This window comes from Spermophilus citellus (assembly GCF_964194105.1).
Source record: "Spermophilus citellus genome assembly, chromosome: 3".
NCBI classification, from domain to species: Eukaryota; Metazoa; Chordata; class Mammalia; order Rodentia; family Sciuridae; genus Spermophilus; species Spermophilus citellus.
The window spans coordinates 221180742-221198903 of record NC_138184.1 but is presented as its reverse complement, the minus strand read 5'-3'; the positions used below and the strand labels follow the sequence as shown (position 1 = coordinate 221198903).

The window sequence follows — 18162 nt, the reverse complement described above, 5'->3', positions numbered from 1 at the left end:
GAAATAGCATCAGTGCTGCAACTTGAGAAATACCTGAAATAAGACTATTAATTTCCTTGTTTCTGTGGCTAATGACTCCTCAACTTGCTGAATGTTTGGCATCTGAGGCATTGTCCCATAATTCCAAGGTTTGAGAGTGGTGTGGCCTCCAGGGTTGTGGAGTGGCTGTGTTGAAACTTCTATACACTGTTTAGGAACCGTGGTGCCTTCATCAACTTACGACTCATCTAGTTATGATTCCAGAGGAAACTAAGTTAGCAAAAGACTGTCAAATCCTATGAGAAAACCAAACTACATCAGGAAAGATTATTAGATCCTATTACCTAAGGAACTTCTTATATAGAAACAGCTTAACGTGCATGTCTTATGTAGAAAGAGTCAATTATTTTTAATCACATCATCAGCAAATCATAACTCATGTGTTTTCCTACTGATTTTTTTTTTTTTAAGTGAAGCTGCTTTCATCGGTATTACCTTAATGAAAGTCTTGGTTTAGAACAGCAATAATGTGAGCAGTAATGTTTCCCTCCCATTGGATTGTTCTTGGAGCCACAGAAATACCAAGTCGACATATTAAAAAAAAAAATAGTAATGGGAAATAGTTTCGTTAGTTCTTTGAGACCTATGTACAGTATTGTTAAGTGCCTCTTTGGCAGTGGAGACATTGTCAACAGAAAAGGACCTTTGGTTTTTCCACATTATTAACTTCTTGCTATTAACATCTTACTGAGCACTGGGTATGTGCTTAGCTTGAGACTCACGCCCCATCCAGATTGATTGAATGGGCCAGTTGATTCTCTCCTTCCTGCAGCTTGATGCTTGCCTGCTCTGCTTTATAGTCATCTCCAGTTTCTTTCTGCTTTATAGTCATCTCCAGTTTCTATCTAGGTCATGTTTACCTTAACCCAGCTTGAACCATGATCACTACTTTTATTTATTTATTTATTTATTTTTATTGTTGGTTGTTCAAAACATTACATAGTTCTTAATATATCATATTTCAGTTTGATTCAAGTGGGTTATGAACTCCCATTTTTACCCCGTATACAGATTGCTGTATCATATCAGTTACACTTCCATTGATTTACATATTGCCATTCTAGTGTCTGATGTATTCTGCTGTCTATCCTATTCTCTACTATCCCCCCTCCCCTCTTCTCTCTCTACCCTCCCCTCTTCTCTCTCTACCCTCCCCTCTTCTCTCTCTACCCTCCCCTCTTCTCTCTCTACCCTCCCCTCTTCTCTCTCTACCCCCTCTACTGTAAATCATTTCTTCCACTTATATTATTCTTCTCTTACCCCTCATTTCCTCTTATATGTAATTTTGTATAAACCTGAGGATCACCTTCCATTTCCATGCAATTTCCCTTCTCTCTCCCTTTCCCTCCCACCTCTTGTCCCTGTTTAATGTTGATCTTCTTCTCAAGCTCTTCGTTCCTACCGTGTCCTTGGTTACTCCCCTTATATCAAAGAAGTCATTTGGCATTTGTTTTTTAAGGATTGGCTAGCTTCACTTAGCATAATCTGCTCTAATGCCATCCATTTCCCTCCAAATTCTATGATTTTGTCATTTTTTAATGCAGAGTAATACTCCATTGTGTATAAATGCCACATTTTTTTTTTTTTATCCATTCGTCTATTGAAGGGCATCTAGGTTGGCTCCACAATCTTGCTATCGTGAATTGTGCTGCTATGAACATCGATGTAGCAGTGTCCCTGTAGCATGCTCTTATTAGGTCTTTAGGGAATAGACCGAGAAGGGGAATAGCTGGGTCAAATGGTGGTTCCATTCCCAGCTTTCCAAGAAATCTCCATACTGCTTTCCAAATTGGCTGCACCAATTTGCAGTCCCACCAACAATGAACAAGTGTACCCTTTTCCCCGCATCCTCTCCAGCACTTGTTGTTGTTGGACTTCATAATGGCTGCCAATCTTACTGGAGTGAGATGGTATCTTAGGGTGGTTTTGATTTGCATTTCTCTGACTGCTAGCGATGGTGAGCATTTTTTCATGTACTTATTGATTGATTGTATGTCCTCCTCTGTTCAGGTCCTTGGCCCATTTGTTGATTGCGTTATTTGTTATCTTATTGTCTAATTTTTTGAGTTCTTTGTATACTCTGGATATTAGGGCTCTATCTGAAGTGTGAGGAGTAAAGATTTGTTCCCAGGATGTAGGCTCCCTGTTTACCTCTCTTATTGTTTCTTTTGCTGAGAAAAAACTTTTTAGTTTGAGTAAGTCCCAATTGTTGATTCTAGTTGTTAACTCTTGCGCTATGGGTGTCCTATTGAGGAATTTGGAGCCCGACCCCACAGTATGTAGATCATAGCCCACTTTTTCTTCTATCAGATGCCGTGTCTCTGATTTAATATCCAGCTCCTTGATCCATTTTGAGTTAACTTTTGTGCATGGCGAGAGAAAGGGATTCAGTTTCATTTTGATGCAAATGGATTTCCAGTTTTCCCAGCACCATTTGTTGAAGATGCTATTCTTCCTCCATTGCATGCTTTTAGCCCCTTTATCAAATATAAGATAGTTGTAGTTTTGTGGATTGGTTACTGTGTCCTCTATTCTGTACCATTGGCCCACCCGCCTGTTTTGGTACCAGTACCATGCTGTTTTTGTTACTATTGCTCTGTAGTATAGTTTGAAGTCTGGTATCGCTATACTGCCTGATTCACACTTCCTGCTTAGCATTGTTTTTGCTATTCTGGGTCTTTTATTATTCCATATAAATTTCATGATTGTTTTATCTATTTCCACAAGAAATGCCGTTGGGATTTTGATTGGCATTGCATTAAATCTATAGAGAACTTTTGGTAATATCGCCATTTTGATGATGTTAGTTCTGCCTATCCTGAACAGGGTATATTTTTCCATCTTCTAAGGTCTTCTTCTATATCTCTCTTTAGGGTTCTGTAGTTTTCATTGTATAAGTCTTTCACCTCTTTTGTTAGGTTGATTCCCAAGTATTTTATTTTTTGAGGATATTGTGAATGGAGTAGTTGTCCTCATTTCCATTTCAGAGGATTTGTCGCTGATATACAGGAATGCATTTGATTTATGCGTGTTGATTTTATATCCTGCCACTTTGCTAAATTCATTTATTAGCTCTAATAGTTTCTTTGTAGACCCTTTTGGGTCTGCTAGGTATAAAATCATGTCATCTGCAAATAGTGATAATTTAAGTTCTTCTTTTCCTATTTGTATGCCTTTAATTTCTTTCATCTGTCTAATTGCTCTGGTCAGTGTTTCGAGGACTATGTTGAACAGAAGTGGTGAGAGAGGGCATCCCTGTCTTGTTCCAGATTTTAGAGGGAATGCCTTCAATTTTTCTCCATTCAGAATGATGCTAGCCTGAGGCTTATCATAGATTGCTTTTGCAATGTTGAGGTATGATCCTGTTATCCCTAATTTTTCTAGAGTTTTGAACATAAAGGGATGCTATACTTTGTCGAATGCTTTTTCTGCATCTATCGAGATGATCATATGGTTCTTATTTTTAAGTCTATTGATGTGGTGAATAACAGTTATTGATTTCCGTATATTGATCCATACTTGCGTCCCAGGGATGAATCCTACTTGATCATGGTGTATAATTTTTTTGATATGTTTTTGAATCCGATTCGCCAGAATTTTATTGAGGATTTTTGCATCTAGGTTCATTAGAGATATTGGTCTGTAGTTTTCTTTCTTTGAAGTGTCTTTGTCTGGTTTAGGTATCAGGGTGATGTTGGCCTCGTAGAATGTATTTGGAAGTTCTCCCTCTTTTTCTATTTCCTGAAATAGCTTGAAAAGTATTGGTGTTAGTTCCTCTTTAAAGGTTTTGTAGAACTCTGCTGTATACCCATCCGGTCCTGGGCTTTTCTTAGTTGGTAGTCTATTGATGGTTTCTTCTATTTCCTCTATTGTTATTGGTCTGTTTAGGTTGTCTATATCCTCCTGACTCAATCTGGGCAGATCATATGACTTAAGAAATTTATCTATGCCTTCACTATCTTCTATTTTATTGGAGTATAAGCATTCAAAATAATTTCTGATTATCTTCTGTATTTCTGAAGTGTCTGTTGTGATATTGCCTTTTTCATCCTGTATGCTAGTAATTTGAGTTCTTTTTCTTCTTATCTTCGTTAGCATGGCTAAGGGTCTGTCGATTTTATTTATTTTTTCAAAGAACCAACTTTTAGTTTTGTCAATTTTTTCAATTGTTTCTTTTGTTTCGATTTCATTAATTTCAGCTCTGATTTTAATTATTTCTTGCCTTCTACTTCTTTTGCTGTTGTTTTGCTCTTCTTTTTCTAGGATTTTGAGATGAAGTATGAGATCATTTATTTGTTTTTTCTTTTTTTAAGGAATGAACTCCAAGCAATGAATTTTCCTCTTAGAACTGCTTTCAATGTGTCCCATAGATTCCGATATGTTGTGTCTGTGTTTTCATTTAACTCTAAGAAGTTTTTAATTTCCTCCTTGATGTCTTCTAAAACCCATTGATCATTCAGTAACCTATTGTTCATTCTCCAAGTGATGCCTGATTTTTTTCTTCCTTCTTTTATCGTTGATTTTCAGTTTCATTCCATTATGATCAGATAAGATGCATGGTATTATCTCTACTCCTTTATATTGTCTAAGAGTTGCCCTGTGACATATTATATGATCTATTTTTGAGAAGGATCCATGTGCTGCTGAGAAAAAAGTGTAACTGCTTGATGTTGGGTGGTATATTCTATATATGTCAATTAAGTCTAGGTTATTAATTGTGTTATTGAGTTCTATAGTTTCCTGATTCAACTTTTGTTTGGAAGATCTGTCCAGTGGTGAGAGAGGTGTGTTGAAGTCTCCCATGATTATTGTATGGTGGTCTATTAGACTCTTGAACTTGAGAAGAGTTTGCTTGATGAACATAGCTGCACCGTTGTTTGGGGCATATATATTTATGATTGTTATGTCTTGTTGGTGTATGGTTCCCTTGAGCAGTATGTAGTGTCCCTCTTTATCCCTTTTGATTAACTTTGGTTTGAAGACTATTTTATTAGATATGAGTATGGACACTCCTGCTTGTTTCCGAAGTCCATATGAGTGATATGATTTTTCCCAACTTTTCACCTTCAGTCTATGTATATCTTTTCCTATCAAATGCGTCTCCTGTAGGCAGCATATTGTTGGGTCTTGTTTTGTGATCCATTCAACTAGCCTGTGTCTCTTAATTGGTGAGTTTAAGCCATTAACATTTAGGGTTATTATTGAGATATGGTTTGTTCTTCCAGCCATATTTGTTTATTAATGTTACTAAACCTGATTTGTTTTCCCCTTTGATTACTTTCCCCCCTTTACTGTCCTACCTCCCACTGTTGGTTTTCATTGTTATTTTCCATTTCCTCTTCCTGTAATGTTTTGCCAAGGATTTTTTGAAGAGATGGTTTTCTAGCTGCAAATTCTTTTAACTTTTGTTTATCGTGGAAGGTTTTAATTTCATCTTCCATCCTGAAATTTAATTTCGCCGGATACACGCTTCTTGGTTGGAACCCATTTTCTTTCAGTGTTTGAAATATGTTATTCCAGGATCTTCTAGCTTTCAGTGTCTGTGTTGAGAGATCAGCTGTTATCCTGATTGGTTTACCCCTAAATGTAATCTGCTTCCTTTCTCTTGTAGCTTTTAAAATTCTCTCCTTATTCTGTATGCTGGGCATCTTCATTATAATGTGTCTAGGTGTGGATCTCTTATGATTTTGCATATTCGGCGTCCTGTAGGCTTCTAGGATTTGGGATTCTGTCTCGTTCTTCAAGTCTGGGAAGTTTTCTCGTATTATTTCATTGAATAGATTGTTTATTCCTTTGGTTTGGAGCTCTGTGCCTTCCTGTATCCCAATGACTCTTAAGTTTGGTCTTTTAATGTTATCCCATATTTCTTGGATGTTCTGCTCATGGTTTCTTAGCAGTCTTGCTGAGCTGTCTATGTTCTTTTCAAGTTGAAATACTTTGTCTTCATTGTCTGATGTTCTATCTTCTAAGTGATCTACTCTGCTGATAGTATTCTCAGTTGAGTTTTTAAGTTGGTTTATTGCTTCCTGCATTTCTAGGATTTCTATTTGTTTGTTTTTTATTACCTCTATCTCCGTTCGTAATTGATCTTTTGCTTCCTGGATTTGTTTATGTAGTTCCTTGTCAAAATGATCTTTCATTGTCTGATTTTGCTGTCTCATGTCTTCCTTGAGACTCCAGATCATCTGAAGCATGTATATCCTGAACTCTTTTTCTGACATTCCATCTGTTGCAGCTATTAGCTCTTCTAAAGTTGAGTTGACCTGCATTGCTTGTGGTCCTTTCTTTCCTTGTCTTTTCATACTGCTCGCGTTTCTTTCTGCTTGGTGAAACTGTTGTGTTTTTGAAATTTTCCCCCTATATATTTATATTGCTCTTGTATAGTTGGAAAATCTCCCTTGCATGGCGGGTAGTGGCTGTGCTCCTCCTCTAATTAGGGTGATCTGTCTACCACGTTGGTCGGTCGCAGGTCTGCCCACCCTGCGGGCGCAGGTGGCAGCTCTGCTCTGCCCCCACTCCAATTGTGGTGACGTAACTACCACGCCCTCGGGTCGTTGGTCCTGATCCGGATGTGGGCCGCGGCTCTGCTCTGCCCCTACTCCAATTGGTGTGACGTGTCTACCACGCTGGCAGGCCTCTAGGCCTGTTCCGCCGGTGAGTCGCAGGTCTGCCTACCTTGCGGGCTCGGGCGGCAGTTCTGCTCAGCCCCCACTCCCAATGGGGGTACCTGACTGCCTCTCCAACGGGTCGCTGGGCCTTTTCCGGACATGGGCGGCGGCTCTGCTCCACCCCCACTCCAACCAGTGTGATGTGACTGCCTCGGTGCTACGTGTCCACCATGCTGGCAGGCTACTAGGCCTGTCCTGCCAGTGGGTCGCAGGTCTGCCTACCTTGCAGGCTCAGACAGCGGTTCTACACAGCCCCCACTCCAAATGGGGTGACTTGGCTACCGCACCTTCGGGTCGCTGGTCCTGTTCCAGGCGTAGGCGGCTACTCTCTTCGGCCCCAGCTGCAGTTGGGGTGTCGTGATACCACGCCGGCGGGTCACTTGGCCTGTTCTGGGCACAGGCGGCAGCTCCCCTCTGCCCCTCTGGCCCCCACTGCACCCAGCAGGACCCAGACCGAGAAGCAGTTACCGCGGGGTCTCCGTCCATGGGCCAAAGCCGCTCCGGGATCCAGAACCCGGCCTCTCCGAGCCCGGTGCACGCTCCGCTAGGAGCAGGCTCCAAGGAGCAATCTCCGCGGGTTCCCCAGCCCTAGGCCAAAGCAGCTCTGGGAGCCAGAGCCCAGCCGTTCCAAGCTCTCCGAGCTCGGTGCATGCTCTGCTGGGAGCAGGCTCAAAGACCCAGTCCCCGCCTGTTCCCCAGCCCTGGGCCAAAACTGTTCCGGGGGTCAGAACCCAGCCGCTTCGAGCTCGATGCACGCTCCACTAGGAGCTGGCTTCAATACGCAGTCTCCGCGGGTTCCCCAGCCCTGGGCCAAAGCAGCTGCGGGAACCAGAACCTGGCTGCTCAGAGCTCGGTGCACGCTTTGCTAGGAGCGAGCCCCAAGGAATATTCCCCACAGTTTCTCTAGCCCTGAGCCTGAGCGATCTGTCTGCGAGACGCAGGCAAATGCCAGCCTGAAATCACCTGTTCCATAGCTGAATGAGCTGAGGTCAGTAGAAAACAGGGATGATTCCATCAGCTCTCCAAGATGGCGGCCGCTGTCCTCCTCCGTGGTCCGACCGGTGTCGAGAACCGAACTGGACCGCTTCTCTTCTCCGTCTCAAAGCCAGAACTCAGCACTAAGCACAGCCATTGCGCCGCTGGCAGGAGCCCCCAGAATCCGCATCGCTGCACCCCCGCTCCGGGACCTCGCCGCTTCCCAGCGCGCGCCGCAGACTCATGATCACTACTTTTATTAAAATTAGATTTTTCTCTGTAGAATGTTGAAACCCAAAATAGTACATACTTAAACAAGAGATAAGTGTTTTTTTTTGTTGTTGTTGTTGCTGGTTGGTTGGTTTGGTTGTTTTTATAGCACTATTTTAGACTTTGCCATGATTGTTTGAAAATTTAAATGAATTGGCTAGCACACCGACCTGCCTTACCGCCTACTGAGATGTCTCGTGTTAGCCTAGGAAACAAGCCCCACCTGGGTCTTTGGAAGCGGCGTGGTGATAACTGGGCAAGATTTCTCAAAGTGCCCTTCATGGGCCGTCTGTGTCAGAACAACTGTTACAAAATGCAGATCCTTGTGCCTCATGCCCGAGATATGGTTTGACAGATCTAGGATAAGGTCCAGAAATTTTCATGTGCCACAAACTCCCCTGGATAATTTGTGAACCACTGATGAGAAAAGAAGGAAGGTAGGAAAGAAAGGGAAGGAGAGGAAGAGACCAATTAACAATTTCCCTGTCTTTTAACAAATTCTGGTAAAGTAGCAGCAAGGGCTCTATTTCCAGTCCTGGCTCCTGAACTCACAGTGGGGCCTGTTGCTTCTAGGAATTAAGAAGCTTCTCAGAATAATGCTAACTAAGGAAAGGGCTTAGTTCCCCCCTCCCCCAAACAGGAAGCCTGGAGACAGACCACAGAGCACTGGAGTGGAGGATTCCTAACTCATCAGCAGCCAGAGCCCCTTGTTCTTATGGTCCAAGGTGGCTGCTGCACTTTCATTCAAAGGACGCATGAGTTCTTGCTCCCAGTGGCAGGATGCAGAAGGGAGGAAGCTGAAGTAAAGGCCCCCTCCATTCTAAGGATTCTAACCAGCCGTAGCACAAGAAGGTTCTATGTACACCCCCTTGGCCAGAACTTAGTCTGTGACAAGGTATCTGAGATATGGAGTTTTACCTGGACAATTATGTGTACAGGTAAAATGCTCAGTTAAAAAAAATAAATAAATAAATAAAACCCAGCAGAAATAACCAACAATCCCCCTACAGGATTCTTTTACTAAAATGAAAGCCTACCATGAGACCATTACTGATCTCTGTTGCAATCATGCTTCCTAAAGCTACCTAAGGAAACACCCAAGGTTTCCTTAACTTTTTTTTTTTTTTCTTGGTTCCTTTAATTCTTGAAGAGTCATTTTGCCACTTTTAAAAACCAACTGTCCTCAACATCTTATTTACTTATGCCTTCTCGTACTTCCATTCCCCGAAGTGGTACAAAATCTCCTAATATTATAGGCAGATCCACTGCCTATAACTGCCATTAGATTTTATTGGTCAACCCCAATTGGATCTCTACATTTAAAATTGTGAACTGTCAGCTGTTTTTTTTTTTTCACCATTTTTATTTTTATTTTTTTCCTTTTTTAAATTTATATATGACAGCAGGATACATTATAATTCTTACTACATATGTAGAGCACAATTTTTCATCTCTGGTTATATACATAATATATTCATACTAGTTCTTGTCTTCATACATGTACTTTGGATAATGATGATCATCACATTCCACCATCATTAATAACCCCCTGCCCCCTCCATTCCCCTCCAACCCCTCTCCCCTTTCTAGAGTTTGTCTATTCCTCCCATGCTCCCTCTCTCTGTCTCACTATGAATCAGCCTCCTTATATCAAAGTAAAAAATTTGTTTTTTTGGGATTGGCTGATTTCACTTTGTTTTCAAACAGTTGTTTTAAATACTCCACATTCCACTCTAATTCCATATTTTCCCCTCTTATTTTATGTTTACTTTCTTATAAATTAATGAGCTTCATGTGCCTCTCTGCTGTGTCTGCATGTATGTCAGTCCCAGCCCCTTTTCTAGCATGGCTGCCTGGTGTGGGGACTCCATGTCTCCGCACTCCCTGTGGAGTGGTTTCAGATCAAGAGGGCTTTGTGCTCTGTAAATTTGTCTTTGAAGGATTAAGTGGATAATTACCTTTCTCTCTTCCTTCCCCCTATTTAGAATGTAGGAATGCTTTTATATTTTTACTGTCTGTCCTTTCTTCTTAATTTCCGAGTGTTCACTAACTCTGCAGTCTCTATGATCTTGAGTTTCCCTCTGTAGATTTGCAGGTTTTTCTTTGAGATTTCTGCCCCTTTCATTGTCTTCTTCTCATTGTTGGGTCCCCTTGACTTTGTTGCTGCATTCTGTGTTCTTGAAGGCACGTTCTTGGCTTTCTTTCCAGATTCTTCTACCTTCCTGTCTTTTCCTTCTGCCCCGTGACAGTGTGAAAACCCCAGTGATTTTGCCTTTGTTCTTTATTTTGACCTTTCTGTGCAGTATGGCTGCAGCTTGCGGGTCTTACCTTTTCCTTTTGCTCTTACCTCTGTAAGGATACTTCCCCAGCCTACATCAAATGCTTCATCTGCTTGCTCCTGCGTTACTCTTAAATAAATCCTGAGTGCCTCAACTTAAGCTCCTGTCATCTTAAACATCAGGAATTTGTGACATTAGTATTGCTATCCTAGAGTCATGCCATTAGGGCATTGTTTATAAACCTGTAGTAGTAACCCTAATGGCTAAGGATAGCAGCTTCCTGTGGGCTATTTCCTTTGTTTCTAATGTCCTTTTCTTTATTCTTTCCAACTTCTTTTTCTTTGTGAGATCAAGTTAAAAAAAGTACACTTTGCAAAGATTCCTAGGATGACACCAGACCTTACTGACTCCCTAGCCTTTGAACTCCTGCCATTCTCATTGATCTGTTTACTGGTGCTTCTCATATACTTATATTGCATTGTTGAATAAATTATCTTTATGTCTTACTTCACATATAGCCTGTAATCTTATTCCTCTTGGTATTCCCAGGGCCTGATATGTAATTGGCTCTCAATAATGTTTGCTGTGGATGATGACATATTATCTTCTTATCTTGTTTCTGGTAGTGAGATGGCATAAAAACAATTAATTTTTTGAATCACCAAACAAACATTTTTATTTTCTGTAAGTGGAATGGAGGGTGTTTGGACTAACTGAATGATAGATTTTCAACAGCTTTGCATTGTTTGAAGTCGATAATAAATGGCATGGGATGATTGTTGGAAAAGTAACTTTTATCCATCTTTCATAGTCTTTGGAGTGGCATCTAAAACCCTGAAATAAAACGATCATAGAAAGACCTACTAGGACTTTGTGAAAACACATGCAGGGTTTTGCATTGGAATGTTAAAGGTGGGGTAGAGATGGAGGAAGCAGAGAGGGGAGGGGAGACTAGGAATGAACATGAACAGAGGAAATACACATAACCCCCACCTTAGGGTATATAATGTCAGGACGATATAAACCAGCCTGTGGGAGGGGAATTCTATCAAAGAGGCGGATAGAATATGAGGATGAGAATTCATGTCAAGAGTTCTTCACTTACTACAGAAAGTTTACCCAATCGGTTTTTTATGATGAATTGTGTTTATACTGAATTCTTCTGTAATACAGGAATGTGATAGACTTGTTGAGTAAAGTAGGTCTAGTTAGCCTATGATTCCTCTTGAAATGAAGGCTTGGAGGGATTATATGTGCTTGATATGTAGCTTTGTATACACTAAAAATCTGCACTAGTGGGGTGTATTTCCAGACCCAGATAAGAGGTCTGGAAATTAATCAAACAGAAGAGACAAAAACAAAACAAAACAACAACAAAAATCAACCAAAAAATTCAGTTCACTTACTTATTTTACCTTCTTCTTTTTTTTTTTTTTCCTGTAGGAAGTTTGAAATTCTGCCTTGTGATTCTTAATCAGCCTCTGGACAATTGTTTTCATCATCTTTGGGAAAAAGGTATTCTTAATTAGCATTTATATTTATTTGTGTTCTTACTCTATTTAGGAGTGAATAACGTGACTATTAAGTATCCTGGAACCTAAGTGAAACACCAAAAAGTGGAATTTAACATAAGGTGGTTCAATTATTTAATTGACAAGAATTCACTATTGCTTCTTCATTAGCCTCAAGGTGATTGCTAGAGCACATACCTTCAAGCAGAGAATACTGTATTTTAGAATTAATATGTGTGTATTAATCCTGAATAATCAATGAGTATTTGTTCACATGTAAATAGCTTTGGGACCAGTGAGAGCAGATAGGTATCTGCATGCCTTACTTGTCTCAGCATCCCATGATAAGGTAAGGGCAGCTGATCAGATTGCAGGTCTTCTCTTTTAATCTTGCAAATCTATTAGACTCTCTATGGGTGCTGAGAAATATAGTTACAAATGGTATAGTTTCACAGAATTAATACTTCTGGGACATTTTATGTAAAAATCAGTCCTTGTTAACTATTTATTTGCAATATCCTTTGACGTTTATGGGATTAATTCTATGCTAGAAAATAATATTAAATATCATTTGGTATTTAGAACTTTTGTTCTTCTTTCATGAATTCATAAGGTTATTTTTCCCCAAAAGGAATTCTTCTGCTGCATTGTCTGTGTTAGTTTTAGACCAAAGTAGATAGGTGGAAGAATTTGAGTCTTAATCCACTTACGCATATCCCTGTGGTTGTTCTTGGTCATCTCTTGCCACTACAGAACTCTTCAGTGTTCTCAAATTAAGGTTCTGTGTCTTACAGGGCAAACCCAATATGCTAATAAGCTCATGTCTATAGTCAGAGATAGTGTGAGGGAATAAATGACCACACATGATACTGTATAAGAACTTGTCTGATAAAATTAAAGGGAAACTCTCAGTATTCTATACACAGCTCTCTTTAAGTTAGTCAGCTTATAATTTCATGTTATAATTGTACAAACATTGCCCTCAGGGTTTGGAAATAATTTAACAGTATTTATTAGTATGACAGATAGCCTCAAGGTCCTTTTTGGCTTTTATCTCTAGGACCCCGTGCAGTGATGGCCACATACTTGCTCAGTAATTATAATAAAGGAAAGATTGAATTTAATCTGATTCAAATTGCCAGTAAATATCAAATAAACTGATTAGCTACATCCTTTTTTAATATAAATTTATTGTATCAGATTTATTTTAGTATTAGGAGAGTGATTTTTATTGCAAATGTTAGAGACAAAATAATGATTGCTACAAACTGTTGGAAATCTTGGATGTTGAAAAATCATATCTAAAGAAGTATGTCTTTGGGGATATAAGATCCTAGTTTGTAGGTATTGTGAAATGATGTTGATTTTTGAGCTGAGTTCCTCATTTGTTTTTTCTGTAGTGAATTAGATTTGAAAAAGTCTCATGCCTGACATACGCCAACTGATTATTTGATTTGCGCACACATACACACACAAAATGAAAGCTTATACATGGAGAGAACACAAAGTATCTCAAGTGTCAGGTGTACTGAAATGGTTAGTTAATTCTCATGTCTAAAATAAACTTTCTTCAGGTTATTGAAATATGAAGTTCTTTTTTACATCTAGGATAATTCTGGGCTTTCTGGAGTCTTTAGCTCTTGTACGAGGCAGGTATACTGACCCCTTTCAAAGGCAGGTGGACTGAGGATCTTTTGAATCTCATAACAGAAGCTAAGGTTTTGTGATTGTAGGGTTCCCTTTTGTGTTGCTTTTCTTCCAAGTAAAGGCAATAGAGTAGGGAAACCCTGAGCTTGTGTTGTTGATTTTCCCATCAGAGAGAAGTCCCAGCACTGGGAGTTCTGGAGAGCATGCTGTGTGCCACAGGAGAATTAGCAGCAAGGGTTAATGGCTGTGGGCTGCTGTCCCTGTTGCCCCTTTGCCCATGTGCCCAACTTGTTTTGTAACTTCTGTGAATGTGAAGACTTGTGAATAACAAAAACCTAAGGATTGAAGCTGGGCTGTTAAACTAAAACAGAAAAATCCAAGCTGTTGCATTCCAAGTCTTACAAAATTGAAAAATTAAACCTATGCCTAACACTTCTTTTAAGTAAGCATTTCTTGAGATTCATTTCAGGCACAACAAGCCTGGTTTGAAGGTTTATTTTTCAGTTTACTCTTGCAACATTTAGTTGGTAATAGTTGAGGCTTTTAGTTTAAATGCCTAAGGAAGGTGTTCAAGGGTGATTAAAATTTTAGAGGTTTTTAATGTATTTTTCCTTGTATACCTCATGAAATTTTGATGATTTTTCTTGGTTAGACATCTTGGAATATATCCCTACCTATGTCAGCATTTTGTAGATTCCATTTCATCTGGAGGAATGAAATGGAAATAAAGTACTTGAGAAATAGAGAAATGGATGGAAAGAAGTATAGTTAGTATGTAACTTTTCTGTAAATATCAGGTTTTTGAAATCTGGGAATGGGTGTTACTCTTATATTTACTTAGCTTTTTTTTTTTTTTTTTTTGAGTCAGCCCTGCTATTTCAGTAAATGATTTTCTCAGCTAGGAAGGTATGAGAAATGAAAATCATAGAGATGCTATATTTGAAAGGCTCTGCTTTCTTGCTGTAGATCATTCATTTTCAATTTGAGTCACTATGCTACCAGGGGCCTCCAATTCAGTGGTCAGGGTCTCTGAGTACATAAATTTAAAATACAAAAAACAAATAGACATAACAGATGTACATTTACCTGGAATAGGTTTATATAAATCAGTCATGTGCTGGGTTTTTGGGAGCTTGGTTTCTAAAAGCATGTTCTCATTTTCAACTTGAGTTTGCCACAAAGCAGTGGTGATCATGTTAATTAGATTATGGATGGATGATCAGATTGTGTTAACATCAGGTACTTGTCTGTAGTGTGACACCTTTCCTCTTTCTAATGGAATTATTTTTCTTGTCTTCTTTCTCAGATCTTGGGTAGCTGTCTAAGTTTAAGATTACACCAGCATATGGGCAACATTCCATGATTCATTTCTGATAAAACTGAAGTCATAAAATATCTGAGACGTCAGCCACACCTTATAGGTTAAAAGGAAGTGCAGGTGATATTCATGGATTGAAATATGAGCAAGCTCTTTAGTTTACAGCATCCTTTGGGGAGGAGAAAAGATGAGAGGGTGTAACATGGGCTTTGGCCGTGGGAAAGATGTTTGGTGGAGAGTCTGGTCTGCATTCTGTGTGTGGTTATGTGTGCTACTGAGGCTTGGAACAAACTGAATGAGTTGGCCTGGGGAAAATCATAGGGTGAAACACTTGTTAAAGCTGGCAGGAGAGGAACTGTCAGGGAAGGAAACATTCTATTTTTGAACATGTTCAATAGAACTGAACAGTGTGAGCTCTTTGGTAGGTCTAATGACAGACTCTATGGAGGTCTTCACACAGTCCTTCCTTGCTACCTAGCTATTTTTCCTGATGTAGCTCTTATAGATTTGCTGGTTGTGACTCCTGGACAGGTAGATTATCAGATGCATTTTTGTCATTTAAATGCATTCAGGCAGAGACCCAGCAGATCACTTTAGCTGGGAAAATGGTAGGCTTTAGCATATCTGAATTTCGATTAGGCTGATCTGGGAACCATCTGTTCCACTAATGATTAGCTTAGTTGTTAGACTTAAGAATCCTGTAGTACAGTAGTTAGGCTTGTCACAGTTTTACTGAGCCTCCAAATTGACACCATTGTGTCCCTTTTTGTGTTTAGTGTTTCACAGAACTTACGCTTTGAGCACATTTAAATGAACATTGAGCCAAAGATCTGATGAGCAATTTGCATACTTGGTTCAGGTCCATCAAGCAAAACAGTTATGGACAAGCTGTAGTGTCTGTAAATAAGCTGGCAGAAAAGACCTGACCCGGTTGTGCAGAAATATTTGGGGGGACTACAAAATGGTTTTTCAGTTGTATAAGACATTTTATATATTGTGTGATATGAAGTCAGAGACATATTCTGTTTAATTCCAGATATGATGGCCCATTTCTATTGAATTAGATCTTTAATCATTCTGCATATTTTAATATAAGTAAGATCTTAAGAAGTCCTGTGTTACTTTGTTTCCAAGGATTCACTTAAATGAGGTGGAATAACATAATCTTTATGTTTAATGTCACTTCTGATGATTTCTTTTATTCCAATTAAGCAGTATCCCTTTTTAAAGGTTACTTCATTGACAAGTGTTTTGCATTAGCTACCATCATGTTTTCAACAAATTAGCACCTTAGTCAGATTATCTCTTAATATTTATCCAGCATTCATTGCTTAATAACTACTGTGCACCTATTAAAATAGTGGCCAACACATATACAGTGTTTGCCACCTGCCAGATAATGTTTTAATGCCATCCTTTGTCAATCCCATGCAATAAAAATGTGTCTTATTTCCATTCTGGAGTAAGGTAGACCGAGATAGTGAAGTTCAAGTGCGCTGTTCAAATCCACACAAATGGACAAATGAGGAATTCAAACTCGAGCAGATGATTCAATCTAAGTACTTATGCAGTATGTTCCAGGTACGTTCAGTGACGTCAGTGCCTGTGGTAAGGCTTATGGGTTAATTCCCTTGGGGTATTGACAAGGGGTCAGCAAAGTTCCCCTGCAAGAGGCCAGGTAGTAGATGTTTTTGGTTGTGTAGGCTATGTGTTCTTTGTCACAGCCCTTCAACTCTGCTGTTGGTAAAAGCAGCCCTAGGGAACCATGTGAAAGGATAGGCACACAACTGGATTTGGACCATAGTATGTAGTTTGATGCTCTTTTTCATTCTAGTTTTTTAAGCTCCCAGCTAGTACTTCTAACCTTGGCATTGGAACTCTTGGAAAACTGCTCCATCTCCAGTGTTCCAAGATCATACATTTCTCTGGCTGGTGAATTTCTTATCAGCCTCCTGTTCTCTCCCGCTCACTGATTCTGCCTTTTTTAGGTGCATTCAGATATTTAGCCTGTACCCACTTTCATAGTCTGTAGCTCTCTGCTTTCATTCTGGACCAGATTTTAGTGACAAGATTTTTTTTGATGGTAATTTCCTATTCTATCACTTCTCTGTCTTTTCTGGTGTATGAATAATCATCCTGGACCATCTCTTTATGGTTCAGGTGTGAGGTCTCCTCCAGAAGCTCCTGTGTGAGAATGACGTATTTTGTTACAGTACACATTTACCAAATAAGTGTCTTGCTTTAAAGCCTCTGAAAATGACTTACCAAGGATATTGGCCCCATTTTACTAAAAAGAGGGTCAGCATCCCATGAGAGCTTTCCCCTTCCTCCCCAATGTCCACCACCACACTCTTTATTCTCCAGTGTTCTCCATGTGTGTCAGCTTCTTCTGCCTCAGCATGGCCTCTCTCTTTCTTCCCTCCCTCATCCTTTTGATGGTTATCTTTTGGTCTCCTTTTCTGTCACTTTTTCCTCTGGCAATAACTGGTCACATGTGTTCTTGCGTATCCACGCAGGCATTCCATCCTTTGTTCTGGTCTCTTCCTTAATTGATATTAATGTAAATTTTTTGTCTAGCTAATTTTTATAAAGGGAATCATAATTATTCAGGACTGTTTCTATAAACATTATTAACAACATACAGCTGTTGTAATAAATGTTAGTAACACTTTCAATTGTGTGGCACTCATTGGCAATGTCTGGTTTCTCCATTAAACTAAAATGAGGAGTAATAACAAATGTATGAAGGGTTGAAAGATGAGAATTGGAAGTAGAGCTGAGTTGACATCATTGGTTACAATTATTAATGTAAATATCACCGGCTCCTTCTTCAGAACTAAGAATGTGCTGTGGTTTCCTGACTGTTTTTAAGCTATGGATTGTTATCTATTTATAACTCAGTGTATCATTGAACGAGGTGAGGCCAGTATGCACAAAAAGAAGTTGAAAACCGGAAAACAGTGCTTCAGGCACAGTAAAGATGAATATTGTTTCCTGAAACACACATGCATTTCCACATGAGATGGAAAAGTGTATTTGTTTCTGTAGGTCATGATGGATCACTGCCAGGTGGGCCAAGTTAATGACAACAGTTATTCCTGTGTATTCGATGCCTGTCACTCTGCAGACACACTCTACATGCAAGTTTGAATGTACTCACCGCAGTTGTCCTGTGGGATCATTATTGCAATGATTCTTATTCTATAATGAGACGGTCGAGGCACGGAGCCAGCTGAATCCCGACCTGTCTGCTTCAGAGCTTCTGCAGCTCCTAGGGCTTTCCCCTTTTTCACAGGGGTGAGAGGCTTCCCTGGTAGAGGGGAAGCTAAGAGTGTTTCATGGAGACACTATTTTTTTTTTCTTTTTTTTTTATTTATTTATTTATTTATTTTTTATTGATTATTTAAAGCATTACATAGCTCATGATATATCATCTTTCATACATTAGACTCAAA

General features: G+C 39.6%; 1 protein-coding gene across 5 annotated transcripts in view; it reads left to right on the top strand.

The window, feature by feature from the left end:
• Positions 1-18162, top strand: part of TPK1 (thiamin pyrophosphokinase 1) — a 354135-nt gene that overhangs the window by 60507 nt on the left and 275466 nt on the right. For all 5 annotated transcript variants that reach the window (XM_081283744.1, XM_081283741.1, XM_081283743.1 and 2 more), the window contains exon 3: positions 11675-11746. In XM_081283744.1, the coding sequence (XP_081139870.1) occupies positions 11675-11746 (72 nt within the window). The remainder of the gene's footprint in view (positions 1-11674; positions 11747-18162) is intronic.